The 15,610-nt window shown below is 49.9% G+C and overlaps 2 protein-coding genes across 3 annotated transcripts; both read left to right on the plus strand.

The window, feature by feature from the left end:
- Positions 1 to 5,110: 5,110 nt before the first annotated feature.
- Positions 5,111 to 5,595, plus strand: LOC125324349 (MIEF1 upstream open reading frame protein-like). Its single transcript, XM_048300020.1, has 2 exons — positions 5,111 to 5,152; positions 5,344 to 5,595. Exon 2 carries the CDS (start codon positions 5,379 to 5,381, stop codon positions 5,589 to 5,591), a length of 213 nt encoding a protein of 70 aa, XP_048155977.1. The 5' UTR covers positions 5,111 to 5,152; positions 5,344 to 5,378; the 3' UTR covers positions 5,592 to 5,595.
- Positions 5,596 to 5,683: 88 nt separating this feature from the next.
- On the plus strand, positions 5,684 to 15,229 carry LOC125324345 (mitochondrial dynamics protein MID51). 2 transcript variants are annotated; one of them, XM_048300016.1, is made up of 5 exons: positions 5,686 to 5,772; positions 7,106 to 7,254; positions 7,367 to 7,547; positions 9,570 to 9,832; positions 10,907 to 15,229. In XM_048300016.1, exons 2-5 carry the CDS (start codon positions 7,111 to 7,113, stop codon positions 11,711 to 11,713), a joined length of 1,395 nt encoding a protein of 464 aa, XP_048155973.1. In that variant the 5' UTR covers positions 5,686 to 5,772; positions 7,106 to 7,110; the 3' UTR covers positions 11,714 to 15,229. The 2 variants fall into 2 exon arrangements, with proteins under 2 accessions (XP_048155974.1, XP_048155973.1); XM_048300017.1 differs by lacking the exon at positions 7,106 to 7,254 and having other exon boundaries at positions 5,684 to 5,772.
- The last annotated feature ends 381 nt before the right edge of the window (positions 15,230 to 15,610 follow it).

Below are 15,610 nucleotides of genomic sequence, written 5' to 3' on the forward strand. Positions count from 1 at the left end.
CCCACTTCAGCTAATGTTTGGGACGTTACTGTAAGCATCTCTGAGATCCCCAGGCATGAACCTTTACTTGGAACTAAGGAGAATCTGGCAATCCCAACATTTTCAGCATTTCTGTGTGTGCTTGTTTTTTTTAAGCAAAGTGAGAAATGGAGATAGTCCTTACTGTCTTTTAAAATATATTATAGCTGTGTAAGAATATGAATCTTTCAAGGCCATATCTCTCCTCACCCTGCCAAACAAAACACAATGTAAAACTCCATTGTTTTGCTCTTATGTTTCGTGTGCCTTATGGCTTGAACCATGGATCTTCTTGGCTGAAGTCCACCCCAGTAATGATTTAATTTGGGAACACACTTCACCTTTCTAAAAATAAGGAAAACTGAGAAGAAGAGCAAATAAGCTGTGCTGAATAAAGATGTAAAATGACTTCTCCAGGATCTCAAATTAAAGAAAATATGTTATCCAAGGAATGTATAAAATCAAATAACGTAAGCCTGCCTTTATGCAGCAAACTCTTTCCTGGCATTTTAGCCCTGTTCTACAGTCTGGACTTCTTCCAAAGAGAGAGAAACAAATCATCAGTTATATCATTTCCCCCCCCCCGACACTTACTAAGAGCCAGGCATACACACAAAAATAAAAGAATGTAGAAAACATCTGCCCAGTTCTTTTTGCTTTGCAGTGTTTCTAAAGCATTTGTCTCAAACTGTTACCCAGAAGTGAATGTCAGACTAGGGCAAAACCAAAACCAGGCAAATGGGACAGAAATAAATCTATCTAAGGGCCCGTGACTTAATGGGGCAAGGTGTGCAATAGGTGCCTTTGGTTAGAGAAAGAAGAGAAGCAGCAGGATACAGCAGCCATGCCCTTCTCGGGTGCTCTACATGTACATGGGACCAAACCACACCTGAGCTGGAGTCCACATAACCCTTACACAAACCAAAATCCCACTTTCACGCCGGAAGGGCCCTCATCCCAGCGCACAGCACACAAAGGAGCACGAGAAAGCCCAAGGTCAGCATGTGCAGCTCAGCCCAGGCAGGTGGTACCACCAGCTGTAAGCCCCCTGCTCTCTGCAGACACTTCCCCTGCAGAAAACAGGAGCTGTTGTAGTGATGCAAGATTGCAAGGACAACAGCACTCAAAAAAGCAGGGTCTCTGAACGGCCCTGTAAACCTCTTGCAGCATGCAGCTGGTGCAAAGTGAAAAATGGGGTGGGGGAGGCCAGGGGATGGAATCTTACTAGTCAGGGAGTAATGAGAAGAGTCCCCAGCAAACCCAGCCATGGGGAAATTTGGTTGAAGAAACACGAGTCGTGCGGAGAGTGAAGGTGGGCACAGACCAGTTGTAAAAGTACTACAGAAGCAATTTCAGTGTGTTGGGTAATAAAACTGAGCCTCCTCAGTGTCCTCCTCACGGGGACAGCAGCTCTGCTTCACACAGGAGACCACTCGCTGCTGACAGTGTTTGCAGCCGCCTGCACTGCAGAGATGGAAGGTTGGGGATCTGAAAAGCCCCATTTCAGCCGCAGCAAGGCTGGGACCTTTCCTTTCTTCCCCCTGTCAAAAACATACTCTGAGCATGGCTTCCCGTGCTGTCCCTACTAAAATGTGGGTCTCGGCTCTAAATCAGGAATGCTCCTTGAAAGGTGGCTGCATATCAATGGTCTCTCCTCCCTCACCACCTGTCTTCCTTCCCACATGCACTCAACATCAAAGCTGCTGGGGCTTCAGGGAATGAAGCCACCTGTGCCACCCTTGGCCCTCGGCTCCTCCTGCCTTGTCACAGCTGGAGAGCAGAAGTACAAATGCCATTAATCCTTGCAACTGCTCAAGAAAAATAAAGAAATAGGGCTGCAATTAAACAGAGCTGTTGAACAGGGCTGAGACTGCCAAAAGGCCTCCTGCAAGGTCCATTTGCTAGAAGATAATAAGGATATTAAGCTCAAGCTCAGGTAGCATTGGTGGGTCACTATCCATCTTCCCTCTCGCATTTTAGAACTGCGTTCTGGCTCCTCTAAGAGACCCGCCTTCTGCTTCCAAGCACAGTTTGTTTCCCATCCCTGCAGAGCCCCTCCAGGATGCCTTTTGCAGCTCCGAGGGTCACATTCACCTCCCTGCTGTCCCGGGAGGGTTTGCTGGCTGGTGACAGGCAGCACAGGGATGTCTCTCTGGCTGGGAATGGTCCTGCCCTTGCAACACGGGTGGTGGGGAGCCTTGGGCATGGCACTTGGCTGCAAGCCGGGCTCAGGGGCAGCCATTTGCTGCTTTTGGTAGCCATCAAAGCCTGTGGCAGTGGCTGCTTGCGTGGGAGGACTGGCTGCAAGCATGAGAAGACCGGCAGAGGAGTGGCAGCTCTGGAGACTCCTAAGGAGACGGGGGACAGCAGGGGATGTCTTAGTCTTATTCCAGGTAACAGCATGGGTTATTGTGCCCTGTCACACTTGCTGCCTTTGATATTTCAAGCTCACTTGGTCATTTCGAGTAACAAAGGTTGTTATTGTTCTCCAGGAGCACAGCAGAGGTGTGCTCCCTCCTCTCTGCCTGCACCTTGCCCCGTCAGGGCAAGTAAATTCCCTCTCTTACAGTGACACAGGTTGGAGTCACAGGGGAAACCCCATTCCCAGTGAGTCCATGGGCAAAGAAGCCACCAGGCAACAGGGTTCTGCAGGCATTGGGGCACTGGGGCAGGCATCCCCTCAGGGCAGCACAAGTCTCTGGGGGTGCTGGGTGGGTCCCAGCAGCTGCGTGCAGCAGGTCAACAGAGTTTGGGAAACCCTGGAGACGGGGGGATCCGGCTTCACTGTCTCAAGGTAGAGTTCAAGTGTACAGCCCCCAACATGTCACCAGAGGTCCGGCACTCACACGGCAGCTGGGGTGGCGTCGGTCATGTGCTGCTCAGCCCTGACACTCTCCCTCCTCTTTGCAAGAGAGAAGGGGCCGGTTGAAGCCCCTGCCCACACATGGGCAGCCCACGTTGGGCAGTGGGCACTGCGAGTGACGTCCCCGCCAGGGCTGGGGTACTTTGGAAGCACTGCACAGTGTGGGTGGAGGAGCTCACAACATGCACACGCAGCTGCTGGCCAGGGGCCCGGGAGCTGGCAGCCAGCCTGGGGGGGAAAGAACAGAGAGAAACACCAAAACAGGCACAACCCAAGGGGGCCAGGCTGGGGAGGGGGCGCTTATGGAGGCGGCAGTCCTTGGTTGCCATGGCAGGAGGGCAGCAGGGAAGTCCATCGCTGCTCAGCCTGACCCGGCAGATCCCATTGGTAGTGCACCAGGGGGTTTGCCACATGGGGCTGCTCAAGTTTTGATCCAGACTTGAGAGTTTTGGGGACTGGGCTTGTCAGCACACCTGCCCAGGGGTGACAGAGCCCTCTTGTGAGAAGGGAAGTATTTCTGAGAATTAGCAACCCAAGGAGGAGGCAGGAAGCCGGGAGGAAGGTTCAAAGATTGATTTTCATTCTGGCATCAGGTTAAGTGTAGGGAAAACAAATGCTACCTCTGAGGTCTTGGATAGCCCAGTATATGAACTGATGAGCTGGAAACAAAGATGAGCAATATACCAGACATTTTTAAAAGATGATTCAAAGCTATTGACTCTTGAGGAGATCAAAAAGGACTGAGGAAAATGCAAATGTGGCAAATTGGCAACACCATATATTTGACAAGCATCAACTGGGTATGTGCAAGGTCAGAAGAGAGAAAACTAATTGCACATAAGAATTAAAAAGCTCCAGATGTTCTTCAGAAGCCAAGAAAGAACATGGATGTCACACAACCCGTGGCTCTGAGAGTAGCTGCAGGTTAAAAAAAAAACCACACAAAATATTAGCATGCAGAAGGAAGAAGGAGAGAATAATATGGAAAATATGATAATGCTATTATGTAAATCACTAGCACGGCCTCTCTGGGAATACTGTCTGCAGTTCAAGTAAGCCCTTCTCAGAAAGGGCTGATTAGGGGCATGGCAAATTCGCTCACAGAGAGATCAAGACGATTGGGGTTGTTTATCGCAGAAAGGAAATGAACAAGAGGAGATTGGCACAGTGAGCCAGTCCGGAGCTTCTGTTTTTCTTCCTGTTCAGTTCTATCACTGTCATATCTGGTGTCGCTGAGAAGTGTGTGAAGCGACGTGGCTCTCCTCTGTCACACACCATTTGCTCTTTCTCTCACCCTCCCCTCCTGGGGATGCACAGCACATTATGTTGTATATTTAGGTAGGACCTGGGAAGGAGGGGATGGCTAAGGAGAAATATATATGCCCCAGGGTAGACATATAGTAGAGAAGGTGAGAACGGAAAAGTGGGATTTGCACCTGGAAAGAGGGGCAAAAGGTTCTGGCTTTGGGTGTCTCCTTCCATCAGCTCAAGCAGACCCCAGAGAGGCTGCCAGCTACTGCCCTTCTCCTGGAGCCTTGAGGCTTCCAGACCAGGCCCTGGTCTCTTGGGGATTCCTTGGAGGCAAAGATAAGGAGCTTGAATTTGATAAGTTAGTCTGTAAAAAGCATCCCAGAAGTCCCTTGAGATCAGCATCGACCCACTTCCCTCTGCCAGGGGAGGTTCGGGTTGGACATTAGGAGGAATTTCTTCACAGAAAGGGTGATTGGGCATTGGGATGGGCTGCCCAGGGAGGTGGTGGAGTCACCGTCCCTGGAGGTGTTTAAGGGAAGACTGGACGTGGCACTCAGTGCCATGGCCTGGCTGCCAAGGCGGTGTTCGGTCAGAGGCTGCACTCCACGATCTCAGAGGGCTTTTTTAACCTGATTCCGTTTTTTAATCCGTGATTCCGTGACGTGGCGCAGCGCAGACACGTTCTGTCCCGGGGCCGGCAGCCCAGCGCGCTGTGCCGCAGCGCACCGAGCCGCGGCTGCCAGCGGGACCTTCCCGGGAGCCGGGAGCTTCCCGGGAGCCGGGAGCTTCCCGGGAGCCGGGAGCATCCCGGGCTCCGGCCTGGGACGGGCGCGGGCAGCTCCCCTCCCGGCCGCCAGGGGGCGCCAGCGCCGCGCCGCCGCCGCCTCAGGCGCGCGCGGCTCGCTGCCCGCGGCGCCGGCGCTGCGATTGGCGGGCGCGGGGGCGCGGCCCCGGAAGCGGAAGCGCGGCGGCGCTGGGTGACCCCGGGAGCGGCGCCGGAGCGGCCCCGCGCGCAGCCCGGTGAGTGCGGGGCGGGCGCGCTCCTCCCGCGGGGCTGCAGCGGCCCCCGCGCCCCGCCCGGGCCGTTACCCCGCGCCGTTGGACCGGCGGCCCCGGCACCGAGCGGGGCCCGCCACGGAGCGGCAGGAGGCGGCCGGCGGGTCCCTCGGGAAGAGCTGACCCGGATCCCGCCCTCGGTCACTCCTCTGCAGGTCGCCCGCCCGCCCGCGCCGCACACTTGTCCCCCATGGCCCCGTGGTCCCGGGAGGCGGTGCTGACTCTGTACCGGGCTCTGCTGCGCCGCGGCCGCGGCCTGCGCTACACCGACCGGGACTTCTACCTCGCCTCCATCCGCCGCGAGTTCCGCCGGAACCAGGGGCTGCAGCGGCTGGAGGACAAGGAAAGGCAGCTGGAGAAGGGGCAGGCTTTCCTGCAGAGCAGGCTCGGGGGCCTGGTTTAGAGATTCCCTGTAGCTCCCACTGGTCCCACTTACCTCCCTCTTCTTTCCAAAATCCCCTCGCCAGCCAGAAGAGATGATTAACACTCACTACCCACCACTTTCTTGAAGAAGTCCTGAAGGTGCTTCCACAGGCACACCAGGAGGGCTCTCCTGTTCTCTTCACAAATGCATTAGGTCACAGGTAGGTCATTTCCAATGATATAACCGCGTTCTTCTTGCTGCTGTTACAGTGAGCTCTGCAAAAATGTAGGGATTTTTCTGCTTGGGGATGACAAGTGAATATATTCTTGGTTCATCCAGGCAGGAACGTCCCCCCTGGCTTGGCTTTAGAAAAAACAAAGGGCAGTTTTAAACCACCCCAATCAGGCAGGCAGGCTGGCTCAGAATCTTGGACACTGACTCAGAAAACAGACCTCAAGCCACAGTGAAAGAGTTCCTTGGTGTTTTCATGTAGGTTCACTGGGGATCCACCTATGGGTGCAGTGGTGGTAAGGTCTATTTTACAGGATCACAGAATCATTTAGGTTGGAAAAGACCTATGAGATCATTGAGTCCTATCTTTGACTGATGACCACCTTGTAACTAGACCGTGGCACTGAGTATCACATCCAGGTTAAACACCCCCAGGGATGGTGACTCCGTTACCTCCCCGGGCAGCCTATTCCAATGTCTAATCACCCTTTCTATGAGGAAATTCCTCCTGATGTCCAGCCTGAGCCTTCCCCAGCACAGCTTGAGGCCACGTTGGCCAGAGAGACTCTTTAAATTTAAATCTCAAGGTCAGGTTAAATGGAAATTGGAGGACACAAAAGTACACATGTAAGAAAATACTCATATCAATGTTCTACATGATTTGTCGTAGAGTCAAACCCACCAGCCTCGAGGGCAGGAATAAACATCAAATGAAGGCAAGGGAGCTGTTACCTTTATGATGTGTTGTGGTCTCTACTCTTGATTCTTGGGTGTCTTTGAAGTATCTGGGATTGGACACAGTTCAGAATTTAATCTGGGAGTGGAAGCTCTGAGACTGCCTGTCAGTTCTTGGGGAAGATTCTGCTTTGTTCCAGACAAACAGTTGGCCAACCATGTAGTGCCTTGTCTGTGAGCAAAATTACACTTGTTACATTAGAAATTAGAAAGTAAATTGGCTGTGCTTCGGTTGAGAAGCACAAATTAAAAGAAGAATAGCTGGATGGTTATAGGGTTTTGCTTAATATGTAGGATTTCATTGCAAAATATTGCGGAAGTAAATTCTACTTTCTTTCATGAAACCTATTCAATTATTAGAAAGCTCACATCAAATTTGGATGTGTTCATTGCTTGGTCAGTCCTGTCCTGGCACTTCTGAGAACAGGCAGCTCTTTGAGGGAACATAATCAAAGAGGCTGCAGGGTCAGGTGCTCCCTTCCTGTGGTAAGACCCCGGGAGCAGGGGGTGTGAGGTGTGGGAGAAAGGGGTGAGCCGGCAGGGCCGGGCGTTCTGGGCCGCGCGCGTAACGCTCCCGCTCCTTGCAGGTAAGATGGCAGGCGCTGGGCAGCGCAAGGGGAAGAAGGATGACAACGGCATCGGCACAGCCATCGACTTCGTGCTGTCCAACGCGCGGCTGGTGCTGGGCGTGGGGGGCGCCGCCATGCTGGGCATCGCCACGCTGGCCGTCAAGCGGGTGAGCGCCGGGGCCACGGGGAGGGGCGAAGGGCCAGCGAAAGGAGCCGGGGTACTGACGATGGCCTGCATAAAACGCGAGCCCTCGGTCACTCAAACTGTTCTTGGTTTAGATGTACGACCGGGCAATCAGTGCTCCCAGCAGCCCCACTCGCTTGAGCCAGTCGGGAAAGAGAAGCTGGGAAGAGCCAAACTGGCTGGGCTCCTCTTCACGCCTGCTGACCCAGGACATGAAGACCAGCCTCAGCCGCTCCCTGCAGACCCTTCCCACTGATCCTTCAGCTGCAGACACAGGTAAGAGGTACGGTCATACTCCTGCATCACAGACTCATCCAGGCCTATAAACCCTGTATTTGTTTAAAAGAATGCAGGGAAGAAAATACTCTTGTCTGGCCAGGATTTTTATGTTTTTCTTTTAAGTAGGTCCACTGGTAACTTCAAGAATCAGAACTGGCATTGGGAACTAGTCAATAATAGTCATCTATTTGCACTCTTTGTTCCTCTCATGACTTCATGGTGCTAAGCTTTATTCTCTTTCATTTTTTCCCTTTAAATCTGAATAGCTAATCTTCCCTCATAGAAAGCTATTCCCTTGCTTTCAAGTACTTTGTTGCCTTTCATACCAGTTTGCTTGCATCTTTTTAAGGGGGGGAGTATTCAAGCTGTGAATGTATTAGCAATTTATATCAGTATTTCCTATATTATTCCTACCATTTTCCAAGTAATTTCTGGATTGATGTTTCCTTGTTTAGTGCTGCTTATCAGTGAGTTTGTCTTCATTAACCTATAGAAAGTGTCCTGTAGTTTTCTTTCTGAGTGGGATAATCAGTAATTTAGAATCCAACCATGCTTTGTTATGTGTGTTTGTTATGTGTTCTTTTTTCTCAATGGTTTTACTTTCTATCCCTGGTCACTCAATTCAAGAGATTTACACTTGGAGATTTAAACTAAAAATCAGAATCAAGCTATTAACTTGATTTCCAGATTATTTTAAAGGAAGTTATATTTGGGATGGCAATAGGTTTTCTACTGAGGAAACATTAAAAAGCTAGACAGCTGTCTTAAATGGGGTCTAGATCATTTGATTGGAGTCCCCAAGCATATGGACTGAGTAATAAAAACATTGATGATGGTGTCTTAAATACTTCAATTAGAAGTAAATTAAAACTCAATATGGAAAAATAATTTTTTTCATAAATAGGCAGTGAAATCCAGCTCCCTGTGATTTTGTGCATTATTTCCTTTACACGAAAAAAGCTCAAATCTGTCCAAAAGAACCCAGTGGGACAAGTGACAGCAGCTGCTGAGGCTGGGCTGGATGGGTCTGTGTGCAGCTTGGTCAGCCATTCCTCACATGCTGTGTGGCCAAATGCCCATTGCCAAACAAATCTGCAACAGCCAATTGCTTTAATGGGGCCACTGACTTGGGGGTTTCTCCTGCACCCCTTAGGGATTACAGCCCTTCCAAAGATCTCTTAGATCTGTAATTCCTCTTTCATTCTCGTTGTTGACTTCTGAAATTCTTGGTCCATGTTAAGAGAAATCTGGAACGGATGGGAAGCATTGACTTATTTCTTTGGGAAACCAGTCAAAAAAAAAAGGGGCTCAGAGAATCTGTGCAGGTCAGACATTGCTTAGTAACTCAGATGGCGATGTAAATCTTGTGTTGTTGCGTTGTGCCTCAGAGTGGGCGCTCTGGTCTTTGTCCAGTGAAGGTTTAAGGGGATATCACTGGAGCTATGATGGCCTGAGCTGGGACAGCCCCGGGATCTGTCATCTCATCATCCTAATAACTGTGCTGATCAGACTCCCAACAACTATTTCATTTCCAGGTGGCACAATCTTCCCTGATCTCATATGCTAGCCAGGACTGGGTTTCTCTGGTAATTTGTAATAATCTGTTTCAATGTTAAAAACTCAAAGAGATCGTGCTGGTTGTTCAAAAGTGTTTTATTCACTGGTCTGGCATCACACGGGAAGCTTTTGAACTTTTTGGTAACAGCACTGAATTTTTGATGGAATTGAGCTGAGATACTGCCCACGTAGCCATTAAAATTACATCCTTGTACACAATGTTAGACTGGCTAAATTTCAAATCTAGTAACTTGTTTTAATCCATTCTGATGCTCGTAGTAGTATGTTCTGAAGTTCCTCAGCACGTCCCTTTGGAGCGGTACCTGCGTAAAGCCTGCAAAATGTCTGCCGAGAGCTTTTTGGGACCTAGGAGACCGCAGTTCCGCGTTGCAGATTCCATTCTGCGGAACACTTCACAGCGAAATCAGCTGCAACCTCAACAGTTTTCCTTCTGTCTTGCAGACTGTTTTCGACCCACAAAGCCCAAGCCATCTGCCAAGAGGAGTCAGGTGGAGCTGAAGAAGGCCCGCCTTCGTCTGTCCCTGCAGGAGAAGCTGTTCACGTACTACCGGCGGCGGGTGGCGATCCCGGCGGACGAGCAGGCTCGGGCCAAGCAGGCGGCCGTGGATATCTGCACGGAGCTGCGCAGCTTCCTGCGCGCCAAGCTGCCGGACATGCCCCTGCGGGACATGTACCTCAGTGGCAGCCTCTACGATGACCTGCAGGTAACTCCTGGGGACATCATGGCTCCTTATTCAGGAGGCTGACCAGGCAGGGGCATTTCAGGCTTCCCTGTTGGCACTGCTGGCTCAGCACAACAATAAGGCCCCTGGTGTTGCCTTTCCCACTGTGGAGCCAAGCCTTGATTTCTGCAGTGCTGTTTGAACAGGCGTGACCAGGCTGCTCTGTCGTTGTCTGCAAAGCCTTTGCTTTTTGCTGTTTTATTTCTCCAAAATATCTCAGTCCTTCTTTCCTTCCCTGCTGTCTCTCCTTTTAGCTGTGTTTTTCTTGCTGTTTCTCTGGTAGATGTCTGTTTTCTCTCCATCCCTCTATATCCATCCAAATACATGATATTCCCTTAGAAGTCCTGTATATTCATGTAAGTCTTTCCTACTCTTTATTTTATTTTAATGCATGACAGACCTGGATTGGACAGCAGTCCCTGCTGCAATATCTCCCTGATGGCAAGATGCCCATGGCTATAGTGAGTGATTCAGAGGCACACTTCTTTGTTTGAGTCACAGCTCTGGAATGCAGCATGGAGTGTCCAGTGAAATTTAGACCTGGGGTCTTAATCACACTGGTGAAAAGGGATCTTTAATGACCTTTTCCAAACAATGTAGCAGACCAGGTGAGGGCAGTGTACCTAGCTGTAGCATGGGATTATTAAACCATGGCAACGGAAGCTTGTCTAGAAACTTAATACTCTGTCTCCTATTTAAATTGTCATGTGGTGTTGCCGTGCCCTAGGCCAACTGCATCTCACAACCAAGGAGCACTTAGAGCAATATGAGGCAGAATGATTCATCTATATGCAGTCCATGTCAGGTCTCTAAATAGTACATCCCACATAAGCACTAGCTTTGGCTATACCTTGGAATTATCCCACTGATGGTTGGAAATAGTCCTTCAGAGTGCCTTTTAACAAAGGAAGGCTGGGAATCCCATGCAGAGAGGCGAGTGAGACAGCTGAATCCTTATTCCAGGTTCCTTTGGACAGAAGGCTATCTAAAGGTGGTGAATAAAATGAATGTGGAGAGAGAAAGTTTGTTCTTACCAACTTTTCTCTCTTGTGAAAGGTAGTGACAGCTGACCACATTCAGCTCATTGTACCTCTGATGCTGGAGCAGAACCTGTGGTCGTGTATCCCCGGAGAGGACACTATCATGAACATTCCTGGCTTCTACTTGGTGCGTCGAGAAAACCCAGAGTACTTTCCTCGTGGGAGCAGCTACTGGGACCGCTGTGTGGTGGGAGGTTACCTTTCTCCCAAAACTGTAGCAGACACCTTTGAGAAAGTCGTAGCTGGCTCCATCAACTGGCCAGCAATTGGGAGTCTCTTGGACTATGTGATCCGTCCAGCAGCTCCCCCAGCAGATTTGACACTGGAAGTCCAGTATGATGCAGATCGGCATCTTTTTATTGACTTTCTACCATCCCTGACACTGGGTGACATCGTCCTCGTTGCCAAACCTCACCGCTTGGCCCAGAATGACAACTTGTGGCGACTGAGCCTGCGGCCAGCGGAAACGGCTCGCCTCCGTGCCCTGGACCAGGGCGATTCTGGCTGCCGCTGCTTGTGCCTCAAGATCTTCAAAGCGGTGTGCAAGTTAAACCCAGCTCTGGGACACCTCACTGCCAGCCAGCTCACCAATGTCATCCTGCACCTCTCCCAGGAGGAGTCCGACTGGTCCCAGGACATGCTGGCTGATCGCTTCTTGCAGGCACTGAAGGGGCTGATTGGCTACTTGGAGGCAGGTGTCCTCCCTAGTGCCCTGAACCCCAAGGTGAACTTGTTTTCAGAGCTCACCCCCGAAGAAGTGGATGAGTTGGGCTACACTCTCTACAGCTCTCTGTCAGAGCCAGAGGTCTTGCTGCAGACGTAATGGGGCCTTACCTACAGAAATGTTGATAGGGTTTAGCCAATGCAGACTTTGATTACTACAAATTATGTCTCCTCCACTTCTCCTTATCTCCCTCTCTCTCTCTCTTCACCAGTCCCCCTTTTGGTTCATTAGTAATTCCTGCTGTGGAGTTGGTGCTCCCACTGAATTTCTTGGTGCTACTGGTCCATTTCCACCGTCTCTGCCCCAACAGGTACCCATTGGCTAGGGAAGAGAGGCTAAAACTGCAGCTCTGAGATCACGTAAATTCTGCTGAGTTTAAGTGTCTACCGAAAAAGTAAACCAAACTATGCATTTCTTTCTTCTGTAGTCCACTTACTGCAGCAAGCCCATTTTGGTCTGAAGAAGGTGGAACTGGGCTGGTAAATCCAGTGATGATTTTAGCAGACTTGCACTGAGGTTGTTTATTTTTCTCCAGCCTGACTTTGCCCCGTTTCTTTTTCTCTGCTGTCCCACACTGTCTCACTTTCCTTTCTTTTATGTCCCTTTGGCCCAGTCATGCAGGGCAGACTGAGTGAGATATTTTGGATAGGGTTCTTTTTGTATTTCTAAGTGGATAATGATTACACTGGCAATATTTAGGGCTATAGAGCTTGAAATTGGAGAATTCCCACAGCTCCTGCTCCTACGGAGCCTTCTCATACTTTGCAAGCTGGGTTCAGGATTAAGGGCCAAGATTTGTCCGGTCTACTGCAACACAACCTCCTGTATGGGCAATTCTTGTTGAAGCTGTCACAGGAGAGGAAAGAACCTTTGTGGTCTGGCTGTGTGATGAGGCTGAAGGAGCAGAGCTTGCTGTTCCTGCATAGCCAGATCTGCTGGGAATGGCCTCGGGAGTGGAGAACAAGGCAGCTCTTTAGTCTCTGGCCTAGAGGAAGAGAGGGTGATTACAGGGGAGGGGTGGGAGACATGCATGGGAATGGGGATTGTTTTTTTTTCATCCTTTCCCCAAGAGCTTATGGCTGTTCTGGTTTACTGGAGGTGGAAACAAGACTGCATGCCTCAAAGGGCTTTGGAACAAGCACACACAAGCCAGATTCTCACCAGCTCTAAGGCTGTAAAGGTGATAGAACTGAACGGGTGTCATGAGCAAGGGTCTGTCCCATACACTGGTGTTAGGGTACATACACAGAGCTGGTATTTAGGAATATATTAGCTTTGCCATCTGCTCTGTGTGTTTTAGTCTCTTCCCCAGAACTGAGGCTGTCCATCCCCTTCCTCATTCCCATGTGCTGACTCTCCAGTGCTCCCAGTTTACAAATACTCTTAATAAACTGGTGAGGGCACACCTTCCCATTCTGTCTGGTTGGACCTGTTGGCAGTGCAGTTCTGCCCGCTCCTGTCTATGGCTGCTCTCAGGCTGTAGACTCTTCATACTCTGCATTAAGCCATCTGCTGTCTTCAAGAAGTGGGAGAGAAGGTGTCCCCCTGAGTCTGGGACCGTGTGTGTATCTCAAAAGACCAGCATAGATATTGTTACAGAAACGTATTTGCCTTTTCCCAGCTTTTTCAGCTTTTTTTCCCCCTTGCTGTCCAGCCTCCTTAGCCAGTGGAGAGGAGTACTGCAGCAGCAGGGTTTGGAGGGAGCAGGAATCCTTCTCCTTTTCTCCTCCCTTCCTCTCAGGACTTCCCCCATCTTTGACAGAGAAGTTTCAAGGTGAATTTCAGGAGTGGAGCCACCAAGGGAAGTCTTTCACCCTGGGTTTTTTTAGAGGCAGTGCTGGTGAGATGGGGGAGGGAGCATCTTTCTTGGACAATCCGTCCATTTTAGCTAATGTGTCAGATAGCATTCTGTATACAGTGATAACGCAACGTTGCATTTTAAATTATTTAATCCTTAGGGCACTGGTATTTTCTAGACTCCCAGATGTGTACTTTGAAGTTTGTGTGTGTATATAAAGTCTGTAGTCTATCAAAGGTTAACAGGAATCCCGTTTGTGTGACTTTGTGTTTTGTAAGTTTTGCAGCAGTGAGTGTTGGTCAACTGTTGATTGCTCTTCACTCTGGTTCCCAGATTTTTTTCCCCTCTTCCTTCCCTTGCCCCCCCACTGCCTTTCTGATGGCTAACCTATTACAGCTTTCCTACCCTCAAAGCAGACAAAGGAGACTCGAAGCCTGTAGGCTATTGGGGGAAGTTCCCCTTGTTTTTAATTACTTGAAGGTCAACAAAAATATTAAAATAACTGGGTTGTCAGGAGTTCCCCCAAAGCTCATTTCTTCAGTATGATATCACCCCTCACTTGGTGCTGACTCCAGTACTGTGGTCTTCACATTGTAACAGCAATGTGGTTGGAAATGATTAAAACTCTAGATATAAAAAAGGTGAGATAGAAACAGGAGGAAGCCACTGTCTGAGCTGATTTGAGAACAGTTGTCACACACATATCTGTATATGTATATATATATATAATTTTTTACATGAATGCTTTTACTTCTTCCTGGCAACCTAATGAATTAATATTTTATGGCCATTTTTTGCTGCTATTGAGCTCAATTTGTGTATCAAATGGAGACTGAAGCTGCCTTTTTGCCTTTTCTGTAGACTCTGCTCCACTTCACTTGCATCAACCATCTCCATCATTTCTTCCCTTCAGTTTTGCCCTCCTCTGAGCTAGCCACAAGCCTGTTCTCAGGAGGCAAATGATCACTTCCTACAGGCAGCCACCACAGCAGGCAATAGCTGCCCTGGCAGTGGCAGTCCTGACAAAGGCCAAAGATGTGATGGGTCACAGGGACACTGCAGCTGGGAGTATTTTAAGAGCAGGGTCAGGTATAAGGGGCAATAGAAGCAGGGAAGAAGGTGTAGGATTAAGTATGCAGGAAACCTCCAGTAATGCTGCTGACTCTGTGGGTCGAACAGAATGTTGCAGTCTTTCAAACTGGCACCTTTCAGTATTAAATGCAGTACACATGTTGACGTACAGCCTGGAGGGCTGCCTTACCTATAGGTAGGCTCCTTCCTGGTCAAGCCTGTAGCACAGAGCAGGAGAACCTAAAGCTGAATGTGAAAAGGGCAGCTCCCAGCCACTTTCCTGGCAGAGCGGCTCAGAGACAGATTGATTGTTATGAGGCCCAGGGTGTGCATTGGGCTGCTGGCTGCCTCAGCTCCAAGAATGTCTCCGTGTGTTCTGCTGTAGCTTAGCTCACACAAGCTTCCCATGAGATTGTCGTCTTATTCCCTGTAACTACAGGGTGAGGACCAACTTGCTCAGCTGTGGGTTTCACTGCTGCTGAGCTCCACTGCTAATCGTTCAAGTCAGATGGATTTCTTTTCCCATGTTTAAAAGCAATTATGGAAACAGGAGACCGCTTTCTGCCCCCTGGCAAGCTGCCATCAGGGCCCTCATTCTTAGCATGTGGGCACGCAGTGAGAAGTGAAGAGATGATGCCCCATCTCTCCCAGGCCTGGAGGCTGTGGATTTGCAAAGGGGAAAGTCCAAGTGCATGATCTGTGACAGAGTGTGTGGAATTCTGGAATAAAATGACTTTCCACAGAAACCTGGTTGTCTCTGGCATGTTTATAAACAAAGGAACATCTCTCTCTGCTTTCACCTCGGTGCATCACCTTCATGCTGATATAACTCTGCACCACACCAGTGCTTGGGGACTGACATGCCCCTTGCTGATTCACTTGCTTTCCCTTTGCAGCTCTGGGCACTCAGCACTTTGCAGCTTGTCTCGAGGGAGTAATCAGCTCGGTGCGGCAGCGTCCTGGCTCCTGGCAGCTTTCACACCAGTCACAAGATGATGCGTAATTGTGGCGCTGAGCCTCCCATCCTCTCTCCGATAGTCCGCGTGCCCGGACAGGCACCTGCTTTTCATGTGGCTCCCCAGACTTCAGAGGCTTCCGTGCCTCTGGAATATTAAACTTTCCTGTGC

The sequence above is a fragment of the Corvus hawaiiensis genome, chromosome 4, assembly GCF_020740725.1.
Source record: "Corvus hawaiiensis isolate bCorHaw1 chromosome 4, bCorHaw1.pri.cur, whole genome shotgun sequence".
NCBI classification, from domain to species: Eukaryota; Metazoa; Chordata; class Aves; order Passeriformes; family Corvidae; genus Corvus; species Corvus hawaiiensis.

What these genes read in the sequence shown, in the direction of transcription:
- LOC125324349 (XM_048300020.1), top strand. Translation starts at nt 5,379, where the DNA reads ATGGCCCCGTGGTCCCGGGAGGCGGTGCTGACTCTGTACCGGGCTCTG.
- LOC125324345 (XM_048300016.1), top strand. Translation starts at nt 7,111, where the DNA reads ATGGCAGGCGCTGGGCAGCGCAAGGGGAAGAAGGATGACAACGGCATC. An exon ending in TCCTTCAGCTGCAGACACAG is followed by an intron (nt 7,548 to 9,569) that starts GTAAGAGGTACG and finishes TCTGTCTTGCAG; the next exon opens with ACTGTTTTCGACCCACAAAG. An exon ending in GCCTCTACGATGACCTGCAG is followed by an intron (nt 9,833 to 10,906) that starts GTAACTCCTGGG and finishes CTCTTGTGAAAG; the next exon opens with GTAGTGACAGCTGACCACAT.